The sequence below is a fragment of the Zonotrichia albicollis genome, chromosome 2 (assembly GCF_047830755.1).
Source record: "Zonotrichia albicollis isolate bZonAlb1 chromosome 2, bZonAlb1.hap1, whole genome shotgun sequence".
NCBI lineage: Eukaryota > Metazoa > Chordata > Aves > Passeriformes > Passerellidae > Zonotrichia > Zonotrichia albicollis.
Genome location: NC_133820.1, coordinates 97108533 through 97123354, shown reverse-complemented (window position 1 = coordinate 97123354; position 14822 = coordinate 97108533). Strand labels below are relative to the sequence as shown.

General features: G+C 37.4%; 1 protein-coding gene across 1 annotated transcript in view; it reads right to left on the bottom strand.

Annotated features, from left to right (window-relative positions):
* Positions 1-217: 217 nt before the first annotated feature.
* OCA2 (OCA2 melanosomal transmembrane protein) overlaps positions 218-14822 on the bottom strand; it is a 160126-nt gene continuing 145521 nt past the window's right edge. The window contains exon 23 of the mRNA XM_005486403.4: positions 218-770. Coding sequence (XP_005486460.2) covers positions 683-770 — 88 coding nt within the window. The 3' untranslated portion in view covers positions 218-682. The remainder of the gene's footprint in view (positions 771-14822) is intronic.

Below are 14822 nucleotides of genomic sequence, written 5' to 3'. Positions count from 1 at the left end.
ACTATTTATGTTTGTCCTTTTGTAAGAGGAGTGGCATTGGTTTATTTTAAGAAGAAAAAAAAGGTAGAGGTAGCATAACATTGTTTAGCAACTTTAAAATGAAAAACAAAGCCTCTGGGCAATACAATCCTGCTTCCAAAATAATAATTCCTTCCACAGCACATTTCCAGGACATGTGTTTATTTTTAATGTTGATAATGATACATCCTTCAAAGGATATTGTACAGATATTCTGCTTAACTTTCAATTATTACAAGTTGAATATTAATTACTTTCATACAAATAGCTAAATATATTGACAAAGAAAAATGAAGCCCTAAAAAGAAATTACTGAACATCTGCTATTGTGAATGAGTTTTTCATCTGTGACTATACTCAGATTGTATCAATGCAAACTTTCAGGCACAGCATATTCCCTTGAGATGGTTCCTTTTTATCTGCACACTAATTGCATTCATAATAAAATATATGAATTCTTTTAATTTTGATTGTCTAATTCTTTATATTGTTCATAAAACAAAAGGTTAAGAATGACCGTATCTGATGTTTATGCCAACAATCATTTTGATTGATACCATATGTTGGGATTTTACACATCTTTTTCCTTTCATATGTGTTCTTAACATTCTGATATAAGCTAAACATAAGGGAAAGCTTATCTGAGTCTTGAAAATATAAATTACTAGGAGTTCCAACCTACTACAACATGAGCAACAAGAAGATAGCACATCCCAATGGTACACGACACGATCATCATGGGGAAACCTAACCTGGAACAACAATAAAATAAAGCAAAGATTAATAAAGATACTCTAGTTTGCTCTCCAGCCAGTTTACAAAAAGGATAGTTTGAATTATCCTACACATTCCAAGTGAAAAATATGTTTATACCAATACCAAAAGCAGAGATGTTCTGAGCATATAACTGTATCATATTCAAGCTCACCTTTCTACTTCCAACCTTAGAGATACCAGGTCAAAATTCACATGGTTTCATTGGTTTCAGAACATATGTTCCAATTTACACTGTCTCAGAATCTTGCATGCTTTGCTCTTTTGGCCTTTTTCAAGTTTTTTCCCATGCACACAACATGCAATTATACAGGTAAAATAACAATTCTTACAAATTATGCAGCATTAGAAATTACTTTCAAGCTGCATCCCTTCAGATTAGGCGTGTGATCCTGGTATGGTGCTTTATAACACAATATTGGATCAAACCCATTCAATTGTTTCCCTGTTGATCTGAGCCACATACAGCTAGCACTCCTCTTTCATACCTCTCACCATGTCTAACAGACTTGAGTATTAACAGACTGCTGGAAATAAACCCCAGGCACTTGTAAAATTACTAAAACCTTACTGCTCTACCCAAAAAACTATTTTTTTTCACCACAGGAAAAGATTTTCTGACAACACCCAGATTTAATACATCTATTTAGAATGACAAATACAAAGAGCAGAGACAGACAAGTGAAAAGGATGTTGTGGAGCTGGCCAAGTCCTGATGGCTAAATCTGCAGGTCTTTCAGATATGTGAAAAAGAACTGTTCTGAAACTCATTTTTGTATGATACCAGGAGTCTGTGAAAAAACACTGCTGTGGTCACACTATTTTATTTCATGTTACAAAATCACAAGGAGAGCTGAGATATCATCATGCCACAAACTATACCCTTATACACTTTCTTTTACCAGATTCAGACAACAGTTTTCATAAAACTCAGAAGAGCACAGCAATTCTTCCGAAGTTCAGCATTTTATTAATTCCTTTTCTTGAACTAAGATCAATTAATTCTCCCTTTTTGCCTTACTTTGCCCTTAGGAAGTTACTTGAGCCTTTTCCCATCTGCCATTACTGACAGAGTAGTAAGAGATGACCATTTTGTAGGGGACAGTAGGACGTTGTTTGTTGTTCTCTGAGCTTGGTTGAATGAGCAGCTCCTTCCCTTAGCAAGCTACAGATAGAAGAGATGTCTTGGGGCACTAAATGTGGCCCCCACTTCCTCAGGCTAGGAAGCCCTTGCATAAAATGAAAACTAAACTTCCCAATTGCTCATTACCATCTGCTTCTACCTTCAGCTGCAACATTACCCTAAACTCATGAGATCCTCATGGGATGTTTCTTCCATTGCTGTTTCTCTGGAAAGCTGACTGGCAGAGGCATAGATGTGACCAGCAGACCAGAAGTGCCTTTAACAGTCACTGGTTTGAGTTTCTGAGAAAGGAATTCCAGCAGTAGGGAAGGTCACTGCAAACACGAAAATAATCAGCCCTAGCCTATAAAGTTTGTAGAATAACTGGGAAATTTATGAACACAAGCACTCTAAAAAAAAATGTGGGATTTAGGAAAGAGCAAGTTTGTCCATAATGCCAGCTTCATGGTCACTCAACTCAGTATGGAAGTGTGCTCATCTCACACACCTACAGAAATAGATTCAATCCAAGAGATGAAAAGGAAACCCCTGCAAGATAGAAAATGTGCAAAGAGACCATCAGACAGACAGATGATCTCATTTCTGTGTCTTTGACACCCCTCTGAGGAAGTTGGCCTGGCTCCTTGTGTACAAGAAGTGTCCCTGTGTCCATCACCCAATATTGCATGCTAGATCTGCCTCAGAAGGACAGTCACCACCATGCCTGGCTCCAGAGGCTTTCTTCATCATCCCTCTAGGATTTTGGGCCTGGTGAGCTGGCCTTTTCTTCCATTTTGGCATCAGGCATCATTATTGCTCTTCTGGCTCTGAAAGCATTGATGTTAAGTTGCCATTTAGACTTGAGGAAAAAAATTAGATTAGAGAGAAGGGCCAGCTGAGTCCAAGAGGTGAATGGAGAAAGGTACAAAAGATTGGTAGAAAGGGTTAGAGAATTGCCACAGCTTTCAAATATTTCCTGAAAAGTCTGAAATTCATTTGAAGGATTTTTTGGGAAGTGGAAGGGTTTTTTTTCTTATGAACATACATAAATATACTGCAGAGAATTGTTATTTGTTTTCCAATACAACTGGTCAGATCCTTGCTTTTGAATGACTCGTTTCTTGAAAGGGCTGAATCACTCTTCAACAACTAAACTATGATCAAGCTGATTATATTGTAAAACAGAAGAGCTAATGCTGCTCCTGGAGCTATTTTAGGAAAAAGAACCCCAAAAAATAAATAAATTAATTTCCTGGCTAGCCAGCCGTTTTGCAGACCCTTCCCATTCTTCTGTCAGCCAATCTGATCTGTGGCATTGCCTAACCTCACTTAGACAAAAGTGTCCTGATGGGACAGAAAAAAGCAAACCCAGCAATGGCTATAGGAATAAAATAGATTAGCTAAAACTCCCTTAGTGTACATATATATAAAACTCCCTATACATCCTTTAGTATATTTAATGAATGCCCCCTGTGGCTCTATCTCCATGACAGGCCAGTGAGTTGGAGATTGCTGTAGCACACTTAAGAGCAGCAGCTGCTGTTGGACAGAAAACATAGATCTCTTGACTTCACACTTGGCAAGCAATGAGCTGGCACTGGGAGGATTGGAGGCAGAGCAGATCTTAGTCTGTATTAATGCCACCGAACAAACCTCCCTGGAGAATGCACAGTAGCTCAGCAATGAATGGCAATATGATGCCTTTGTGGAGACTGGCAGGGGGAAGAAAGCATCCAAAAAGATTCAAGGGCTACTTGACCACTGAAAACAGAGCAAAAAGATTTGTTCAAACCTGAAGCAGGCACGTGCAAGAAAATGGATTAATTATACAGGGCCACATGCAGGAATTGGGATCACACCCCCACTGTCACAGTGCCAGTCAAATGTGCAGCTGGAGGCAGAAGCAGCCGGCCTGGGGAGGAACCTCATTGCACATAATGTGGATGCTTGCATAGGGCACAATTGCAAAGCTGTTATTCTCATTGCATGGGCAATTACCCCACAGCTTGGGGTCTGAATTTCAGGCTCACTGGCCTGAGCACTAATGTAATTGGATCAAATTCAATGTGGAATTTGTGTACCCGAGCGAGAAGAGATAAAGGCAGTAAGTATTAGTTACTGCAGAGTTAATAGAGTCCTTGAGTATCATGGGATCATGCTATTTACATTACCCATTGCTCTTCCCCAAGGTACAAAAAGTTCCTGTCCCAGGCTACATATGACACAATATACAACAAATGTTTTCTTTAGTTATATTAGGTCCAAAAATGCATATTAAATGATGTAAAAATTACTTCCAGCCACTCTTATTTCCAGCATACCTCTTGGAATCAAAAAGGGCCATGTCATTCTTTTGCTCCTCTCCAGGGAAAAGGATCAGTGGAGTTAAGAAGTTACCAAAACCTTTTGTGTTCTAGAACTTCAGATTTATAAGAAACACTAATGATAATATTTGCATAAAAATACATTTTTGCATCCTGCACTGCACTTTCCTTGTCTCTTCCTCTCTGCAGACAGGGATATACACAGAGCCTGCAAGGTTCAAAAAGTTCATCTTGGCACTCTGCAGCCAGCTGAGGGAGGGTTTACCACTGCAGAGAGGAAGCAAGGTCAGATACAAGAAAGGGAAGGATGTCAGGACTCAGCAGTCACCCCCTTTTTCCCCTCCTCCCCTTCATATTAGAGACTTACATGGAAAACTCCTATCTAAATGAAATTGCCCAGCCTAAATATACACAAAAAGGAGATGTTAGCTCAGTGTGAGATAGTGAGAATGTTTCAAGTGAGAGCCCCAGGGACCTGTCTTGGACAAAGTTTTACTTATTAATAACTTCAATGATCCAGTAATGAAAAGCTTGTAAATTGTCCCAGTGTGGGAGAGATGTCAGACTCTGTGGAGAGCAGAATTCAGCAAATCAAAATGAGAATTTGAAATGAACAAAATGAAACTCTGTGGAGCTAAGTGTGAAATATGTATTAGAAGTCAACTGTGGGCATAAAACTCGCAAGAGAAGTGAACCTTTTTGCTGGAAATGACCTAGATATTTCTAATTCTGTCTCACTGCAAGATTTCTGGCCCCGTATTTACTTGGAAAAAGGAAAACCACTGTATGATTATTCTAGGAATAAAATCCATTTTTAATAAGTTTCTATGGAAGTGAATATTACAGTTTTCTTAGGTTATAAGTTTATCCAATATTATTTGCTAAATAATAATAGTGAAGCCTTTGGGGTTAGAATTGAGTTTTCTTGCACAAACTGGTATCCTACATTACCTTGCAGCTCTATTTTGTGATGCTTCAAGAGCCAGTAGGACCCAGTATGTATAAGACCCAGGTTCATTGCCCTGTTCTGCTTGATTTTGGACACAAAATTCAAGATGTTCTTGTGCAATAAAACCTTGCTTATATGCACTACCTTCATTGACAACTCATAACTTGCACAGCCTGTGCATCCTTGGGGAAATCTGTGGAAGGAGCATGTCTCTTAAGAACCAAGGAACCTTCAGTGGATTCTCAGTGGAAAAACAACAGCAGAAATCGCCCAAGACCAAACCACTGGCAGACTGGTGGTAGACAGGGGTAAGAGTTAAAAAAGAGTTAAAGCTAATTTCTACTTGTATTTGCAACTTAATGTAAAATTTAAATTCAACTGGTAGAGTTTCATCAGGCTTAAAATTTTAGTTTTTCTCAGTTTGTATCAGTTTCATGCCGCAGGTTTTACAGAGGTTATAACCTCAGCTTTTGCAGAAACAGACAGAACCTGGACAGATGGTGGACACTAATTGAACATGAACCATGAACTTGTCTTTGCAACAAGGAAGGCTAATGTTAATTTGGGATGCATTAAGAAAATATTACCAGCAGGTCAAGAGAGGTGATTCTTTCCCTCTATTCAGCACTGCTGAGGCTACACCTGGAGTGCTGGATCCAGTTTTGGCCTTCCCAGTAAAAGAGACATGGACATAATGGAGAGAGTCCAGTGAAGGGCTGCAGTGATTACAGGACTGGAAGATCAATAATACAAGGAAAGGCCTGAGGGCTGGGGCTGTGCAGCCTGGAGAAGAGAAAGCTCAGAGGGGATCTCGTCAATGTGTATAAGTTTTTGAGGGGATTGTCTGAAGAGGACAGCACCAGGCTTTCCCCAGTGATGCCCAGGGAAAGGACCAGAGACAGCACAAAATGAAACACAGGAGGTTCTGTCTGAACATCAGGAAATGCTTTGTTTTTTACTGTGCTGGTGACCAAGCACTGACACAGGTTGCCCAGGGAGATTGTGAAGTCTCCATCCTTGGAGGTATTCAAAAGTCATATGGATATGGGCCAGGGAAATAGGATCTAGGTGGTCCTGCTTGAGAGAGGCCCCCAGAGGTCCCTTCCAACCTCAACCACTGGGTAATTCTCAGACTTTTATTTGTTCCTCTCTTATTCAATACAGGATAAGTAGGCATTATCTGCACACCTGAAGATTGACATCTTATCAGAAAATACTTAATGAAGAACAGAGGACAGATAATTCTTCTCAATCTTGGACAGTCCCTCACTTTCTGCAGTGTTTTGCTCTGGAATTCTGATAAATACAAACTCATTCTTAAAAGAGGATCTAAAAGTCTCTGGAAGCAGCCCCAAAAAAGAGACTCAGGTGTGGACATGCTTAGGATATATATAAGGTTAGTTCTGAACAAAAGGAAAGTTACACATTTTAATGAAATGTCATAATTCAATTTGCAAAGTAAGTAATTTTCTTTTCAACAAAAGTATGTAACCACAAGATTCATCCTATGTTTTCTTTCCCTTTCTATCTATGCAGATTACGTTCTGAGTGCCCTATCATTTCAATTGTATCAATTGAATATTCCATCATTGCTAGTCTTTGACATACTGATCCAGTTTATCTGAAAGAAATGTATGGACTTTCCTATCAGCTTAAAGAAAACATATTCAAAATGTTTATCATATACCCATGACCCCTTCAAATCTAGACACCTGTTGTAGCTCAGAAAACAGGTGGCTAAAATAGCAAGTGATCATTAAGTTAACATTAAATTACTGTGAATTTCATATAGTCTGAAATTACATAAAATTACAGTGTAGTCACCTACTAGTTACCATACATAGGAGTTTCTGTGAAATTTAAAATACAGAACAAAACCTATAATTCTATATTCATCTGCTTGGTAAATTTTTAACAATTTCTCATTATATTCTATCTGTTTGAATCTATGCCAAGATTTTCCATAGAATTACTGCCTGGAGTAAACTTAAGATAGGGAAAATCAGATCCTGAGTGAGAAAATAGAAAAGTTCTATCTAGAATATTCTCCTAGAGGTGTTTGGCTCTTATATGCAGAGTTATATGCAGAACAAGCAACAGGCCTTTCCTTGGCCTTTCAGAATTCTGATTACAGAAAGACAAATTTCAGACTTTTATTCTGAGAGAATAGTTGTTCTGCCAGCTCCACCTGGCAGTTTCAAATGACTGTTAATACAATATTTGTTGCAGTCTCTATCTAGGTCTCTGTGGTGCAACTGAGATTAAATACAAGACTGTCAGAATAAGTGAGTCTGATACTTATCTGAAGCCTATTCATATATGGTAAGTTAGTAGCCAGTAAGAAAAATAATGAAAAAAATTGGAAAACACATCACTTCTAGTAAAAAAAATACTGTAATTGACAATTTAAAAATCAGCAAGACAATTGTTAGATGACAAGGGTATCTCATCTTTCTTTTAAAAATAAATATAATATTCCAATAGAAAAATGTGAAATCTTGCAGACAGCCAGGGAAGACCACAATCTCAAGTACAGAAAAAGACCTGAACACACAGAATTAGGGGTAATATTTTACTCAGAAAGACCAGCATAATACAGAAAATTTGTCTGTGTGGATCCACCTAGATGCACATAATGCACTTTGGTCAAACAATCCCATTCAATGCTACAGGTTTGGGAAAGAGTGGCTGGAAATCTACTCTATGGAAAATCTGCCCTCGTGGCTGATCAGTAGCCACTGAACATGAGCCAAATTGTGTCCAAATGGCACCTTGGCCTGTATCAGAAATCGTGTGGCCAGCAGGACCAGGAGCGTAATTGTGCCCCTGTGCTGATGAGGCCACACCTCAAGTACTGTGTTCGGTTTGAGCCCCTCACTTTCACAAGAAAGACATTGAGGTGCTGGATTTTATCCAGAGAAACAGAGCTGGGGAAGGGGCTGGAGCACAAGTCCTGTGAGGGACAGCTGAGGAAGCTGGGGTTGTCAAGCTTGGAGAAGAGGAGGCTCAAGGGTGACCTTATTGCTCAACTACTACCTGAAAGGAGGTTGTAGCAAGGTGTCATTTGGTCTCTTCTGGGCAACCAGTGATAGGGCAAGATGAACCAGCCTCAAGTTTTGCCACTGAAAGTTGAGGTTGGATGTTCAAAACAATTTCTTCACTGACAGGATGGCTAGGCATCGGAACAGGCTGCTCAGGGAAGTGTGGAGTCGCCATCCCTGGAGGTGGACTCTGCAGTGTTAGAGTAATGGTTGGACTTGATAGTGTTCAGGGTCTCTTACAAGCTAAAGGATTCCAAGTTTCTATGAATATTAGGGGAAGGTCTTCTCTATAGACAGACCAGTTCATACCCTACTAAAGAAGTGCAACATGGCGTGATAAAGCACGGCAATTCAAGATAATCTGTTAGTGCTTTTTGTGACTTCATGTCACCCTTGGATCTATCATCACATATTAGCAAAGTATTTGCTCTCCACATCTTTTAGGCAGACCCAAAAACAAATTTTATCCTCAATTTGCGGCTTCTGGTTATGAAATCTTCGTGCCATTCTAAAGTCTAGGAAATGCAAATGTATGTAATTGGTTCAGCTTCTTGGGAAAGCTATACTTATTTCTCTTCCACACATCTGGGTAATGAGGTGTGGTTGTGAGTCTGAGCTTAAGAAGATTAAAATCATCATGGCCAGCTAGAAGAGAAAATCAACGAAGTACATCTTGTCTGACAGCACTTGTTCTCATGAATTGTTTGAATGATTCTGATACAAATATTCTACTAATGAGATAGATTTATACAAAACTAGTGAGGTTCACTGTGCAAAAATGAATGCATTAGGACTGTTGAAATGGGTTTTGCAATATTTGCAGTTACAGTTTCTGTATTTTATGAAACACTTAACATATTGTAAACTCACTTCTGACAATTATATGCTTTTCTGCCTTGCCAAAAGCAAATTCAAGGCTTAAGAACATTTTTCTTAAAATACCTTTTTATAGCTCAAATCTTCCTGCTATAGAAATGTCACATGAAATAAAACGTTTTGCATGTTTTTAAAACAAACTGTATCTACCCATTTTTTTAGACTACAATGCATTTGTATAGGGTTTAAACAAATCAAGGATAATGGGTATGGCAGAAATTTACTGTGATTTATTTTAGTCCCAAAATGGTTCAAATTAAATAACCTTTACTAACTCATTATTATCTTGATTTTTCTTAGCAAGGATTCAGGAGAGGAAGTTGCTGGAATGTTATTTCCATTAATGTCCTTAATTCCAACTCTCACAAATGGTATCTTGGGGCGCTTTTCTTAGGTTTTATTTTCTTCCAAATGGACTCTTTTATTTTGGTTAAAGCACAAGATAAAAGGAAATTACATTTTATGGTAGAGATTAATCAGCCCATTCTTTAATAATTTCATCAGAGCACACTCAACTATTTTTAAAACCCTAGACTTTGTTAAAAAAGCCAGATGTTGCATAAAAAGGAGTATGTTCCACCCTGTTCCCCTCTTTTTCTCTCCACTTTGTGATTCCCACAATGCCACACAATGTAATGATAGAGAACTCGTGTACAGAAGTTCACCAGGACAAAGGAGCAATGTAATTGCATTTTGAATTAAGAAGTAAAAGGATGTTTCCTGAGCACTAATGATTATTTTTCATTATGAATTCAGCAGATGCCTCCTGATAAAAGGCTGTTAATGATGTAAGGCCAGTAAACTTTCCACCACAAGTCCTACAGGCTGTGCAGCCTAAGAGAAAGCAGAGAGTGGAGATTTTCATTCCAGCAGGGTGCACTTGGAGGCTTCCCTCCCACCCATATGAAATGTTAACCAAAGGTGAATGAGGGGGCAGATGGAGCCTCACAAGCCCTCACTGCCATCCTGGTGCACTGCAGTGCACAGGCCTTTCTGCCCCAGAGGAGCCACAGATTTGAGCTCTTATCTGCTCTTTACAGGGAAAACTTTTATAAATAGGTCTAATTTTAAGCGCACTAGCAAACTAAGGTTAAATTAAATGAATCCTATTCTAAGTGCATCCATTGTACAGCATGTTAAAGCTCCTATATAAAAAGCATTAGAAGAATAAATAATATATAAATATACCCTCTGGATTGCCACAGATGTATTTACCAACATTTTTTAAAAGATGAAAGAAAGTCATAGAATCATAGAATGGTCTGGGTTGAAAGGGACAGTAAAAATCATCTTGTTCCAACTCCCCTGCACTGGGTGGGGATAACAGCTCACTAGACCAGGTTCCTCAGAGCTGCCTCCAACCCAGCTTTAAGCACTTTCAGGGATGGGATATCCACAGCCTCTCTGGGCAATTTGTTCCAAGTCTCACCATCTTCACAGTAAAGATGTTTCCAATATCTAATCTAAGCCTGCTTTCTGTTTAGAGCCTTTATGGTCTTGTAAATAGTATCTCTCCACCTTCCTCATAGGCTCCCTTCAGGTACTGAAAGGCCACAACAAGGTCACCCCTTGGAGACCTAACAGATGGAGAAGATGGAAAAAGTATAATGTGGGAAAGTACCACCAGCAGGATGATTAAACGTGGGCTTAGCTACACGAGCAGTTCACAGCTATTGTAATCAATCAGGCAGAACTGTCACAGCCTAATTGTTACAGATGGCCGACTTAGGCCTTAAGGCACTTCCAACTGATAGGGCAGAGCTTGAGAAAGTCCAATTCTCAATTCCTAAAAGTGTACTACATTTTTAGAAATTAGTTGAGAAAGACACATTAGTCCTGGTGTTGTCATCTAACCTATACCATCATGAGTGACACTCAGGCTTGTGTTGGGAATGGGAATTAGAGTGTCTGAAATGAGGGAAAAACAGAAATAAAAGCACTGGATTTTTTTTTTTAATTATGAAGATAATATTTATATTTTCAAAAAGTGGGTGAAAACTAAGATGCTTGCTACACTGATTTCTACCTACTCTTCCCACCTTTGACTCTGCAGTGGAAGAGAAGGATTTGTACTCCAGGAATGCAAGCATGCAAATGGGCTTACAATTAACTGAGAACAGAACACAGGAAGGTAATAAAAATTCACTAACATGTGAGTTGTGTAGGAGATGGCCTGGGTCAGCAATTTCCACGCAGGTTACACCCAGGTACCCTAGTCTTCATCCTTTTTCTGTTTTAGTCCTTTGAACAGCTTGGACAGTCAAATAATTGATTTAAGTTTAATCAAGTGATTCTGAACTGTTCCTAAGTCCCACCAGAGAAACACAAAATTTACTTTCTAAAATATCAGGATTATTATTTCAGATATGTTTAAGATATTTTCCGTGTTAGTTTATTTCTCTAAATTTGGCCTTTCCAGCTAAGGTTAACAGAGTTTTGAATTTTCTGTCTTAGAAAGAGAGGGTACAGTAACACATTTTAATGCATTTTTACTGTAGCATTACGAAAAAATCTGAAACAAGCTAGGTATTAATATCCTTACAGTACCAGAGATGGAATATGAGTATTTATTGAATGGAATATTTAGGGGTTTTTTTCTCTTTACCTTTAGAAAATCTATTATTTTGATAGTTTCCATAATACTAGAAAAACAATTTATCCATATGATGACATTTATTTTGAACCTCTAATAAGTTTTTGGTTTATTATCATCAAGCAGTAAAGAAAATAACAAATGGCTTAATAACAAACACAGAAAAAGAAGAAAAAAAAAACCCCAACATAAATACTTTTAAAATTGTTTAGTAATATTTAGTAATATATGTCAAACAGTACCACAAAGGAGAAAAAACAAACACAGAAATTCTCTAGCCCAGCACTCTTTTATAAACCTTCTTAGGAATAATCCTTTCCTTTTTCTTTACTGGACTTTTTTAAGATATGGAATAAAACTGAAACCTTACAACAAAAAACAAGCAAAAAACGAAACAAAGAAAACCACAAACAAACAAAACTCCCCAAGAACCCAAACAAACAGCCCCAAAGAAAGCTCCCCAAACCAACAAAATTTTATTTATTTTCCACTAGTGAGTTTTGTACCTCCTCTCATAAAAGCAGTTCTTAGTCACTATCAATTTAAAACCACTCTCATTACCTAACCACTGTTGCTTTAGCCTATTGAGTTACTATTTTTCTGTTTAAAACTTTGGACCAGCCCTATTTAAGTAACCTTCATTGCAGCTGAAAAACTGAAAGTAATGATCAGGCAGTTAGAATTCAAATGTTTTACTAGTGCTGTTCACATTAATGCAGTACCCCTGAGTGTAAATATAATCAGGAAGATAATTTTTTTTTAAGTTATCAAAATTCACTGCTAAGTTCAAGCAGTAAAAAAGCAAGGAATACAGTAAATACTACCACATCCTTTGTGTGAAAAATAGTGTCTAGTTTACACAAGAAAATAAAAATCTATTTCCTCTTCTATAAAAAACACTATTTCCTTCGAGCTGCTCTAAATTCAAATGCATTATAGTGAAAATAATGTAAACAGTAAACCCTCCTTTCTTCTGATTGTGCTGGGAGACACCAGCATAGTCAACTTAACACATTATCCAGCAGTAGGGAAAATCACTTTGCTAGTTCTATTAAAAATATCAAATTATTTGAGAAAATTAAATGCCTGGAAAATTATATTATGATGTGACTCCAAATGCCTGTATGATGCTTTGGCAGGAAATTATAAACCATTGGATAAAGCAAACTCTAGCTGCAGAAAAAAAATATTATTTTCTCATAAGATGGTTTATTAATCACTGTATAAATGGCAAATATATATAAGTTTCATACTGACAGTGTTCTCTAAATTTCCCACATTTCATATCTCTTTCTTTCATCTAAGTTATCTTTTTGTTTGGATCTCTTGCAAATTGTTTTGCAAAACAGTGTTTGGAGATACAGAATTTCTCCAAGCAAGTATTCTCCAGCCAGCACTGAATAATTCTGGTAATTGCAAAAATACCCTATTTAATTAGAAAATAATTTTCTAATTTCAACAATGTTTGAATAACACTCTTGTTCAGCAACTATAGTGACTGTCTAATCAAATTGAGCATGTTGTAATTAACTAAAATTTTGGCATTTGATGAATCTGAATGAAGCTGAAAAAAGTAGGAATTTTTGGGGGAAAAAACAGCAATTTATATCAGAACATAAGACATTACATATTTGAGAATTTAAATATGTATTACTCAATACAAAAATACTGTGTGTGTACTTTATAAAATCTCCCAGGTGACACAGAAACAGAAACTAAGTTAAGGCAGTTTGGCTTTTTTTCTCTCCAAATCAAATAACAAAAATCATGTAAATGAGCAAGCACTTCACTCCCGGACTTGTTCCCTTCTCAAACTCCCTTTTCTCCCTGCTCTCACCAACTCACACCATTTGTGGGACAGGACTATCTTCTCCCATTTCTTTAGGAACTCAGGCCCTGTTCCTGGGCACACAACTCACACCCTGAAGTGAATGACCTTCCAAGAGCTCTCTCCAGAGACTACAGTGAGAGCCAAGTATGGAAATAAAGATATCAACACTGTAGAATGGAAAAGTGAGGTGAGATGAATCTTGCCTTTACTGACAAGTAGCTCCATCAACATCAGAAAATAATGAAGCCTTATTTCCTATCTATTTGTGTCTTAAGTTTGATTGACTTTCTGTCTAGGTAGAAACCTTTCTTCTGTAACATATAATGATGCAAACCTACATGGATTTTTTTTCATTGTGTAAAGAAGTGTGGCCTCAGACTGCTCTTTCCCTCAGTGAGAATATAAATAGGGTTTCTTTCCTCTTCCCAGCCACTAACTTTGATGACATTTCAGGGGTTTTAATTATACTTGAGAAATAAAGCCTCCTATCCCCACCATTCTCTCCCCTGCCAAAAGTGTTTGAAGTCGATAAGCACATTCATAAGTTATTAGGTGGAAAACACAGTGACACATTCACAGCATTACGATTGTACAGGAAAACAGAGGAAAAGTTGGGCTTTGATGGAAAGAAAGGAAAAAAAATCTTTTCAAAGGGTTTTTTTTTTTCTGAAACATACTTGCTACAAGGTGAAAACTTGATATGAATCAAGAAGGATTAGAGCAAGGGACCTAGCTTAGCATGTGCTTCCATGACATAGTTCTAGTCTCCAATTTAATCAGAGTACTTATAGGCACGGGAAGGTAACAGGGAAGAGAAAGAAATGTGAAGTTAAAGTTTGGCATACATTTTGAAATTTCATGTAATTCCTAAGGAAGTGTTAAGTTATATAGGAAGACTAAAATTCTGTTATTAAAAAAAAAAAGAAAAAAATATTATTACAATTTAATTTTAAATTACAATATGATTTGATTAGTGCACTGCCATTGATACCACCACAGCATATACTTCTGACCTTAACAGGAAGTAGAAAAGTGAAGTTCCATTTACTGAAATAGTTTTAAAAGCTGTAAGACTTAATGAATAATCTCTAACAAAGCTCAAAGGCTTTAAGATTTTAATCTGTTTACAACTCAAATGTATACCTATCAAATATGAAAACATTACTAGAGTAGGGAATAATAGATAATTATGGCTCAAAGCAATAATACTTCTGCATGCAATTTTAATTCTGAACAGTTACATATTCTAAATACTGTTCAGAAGTCTCACAAAGCCAAAAATTAATATTCCAT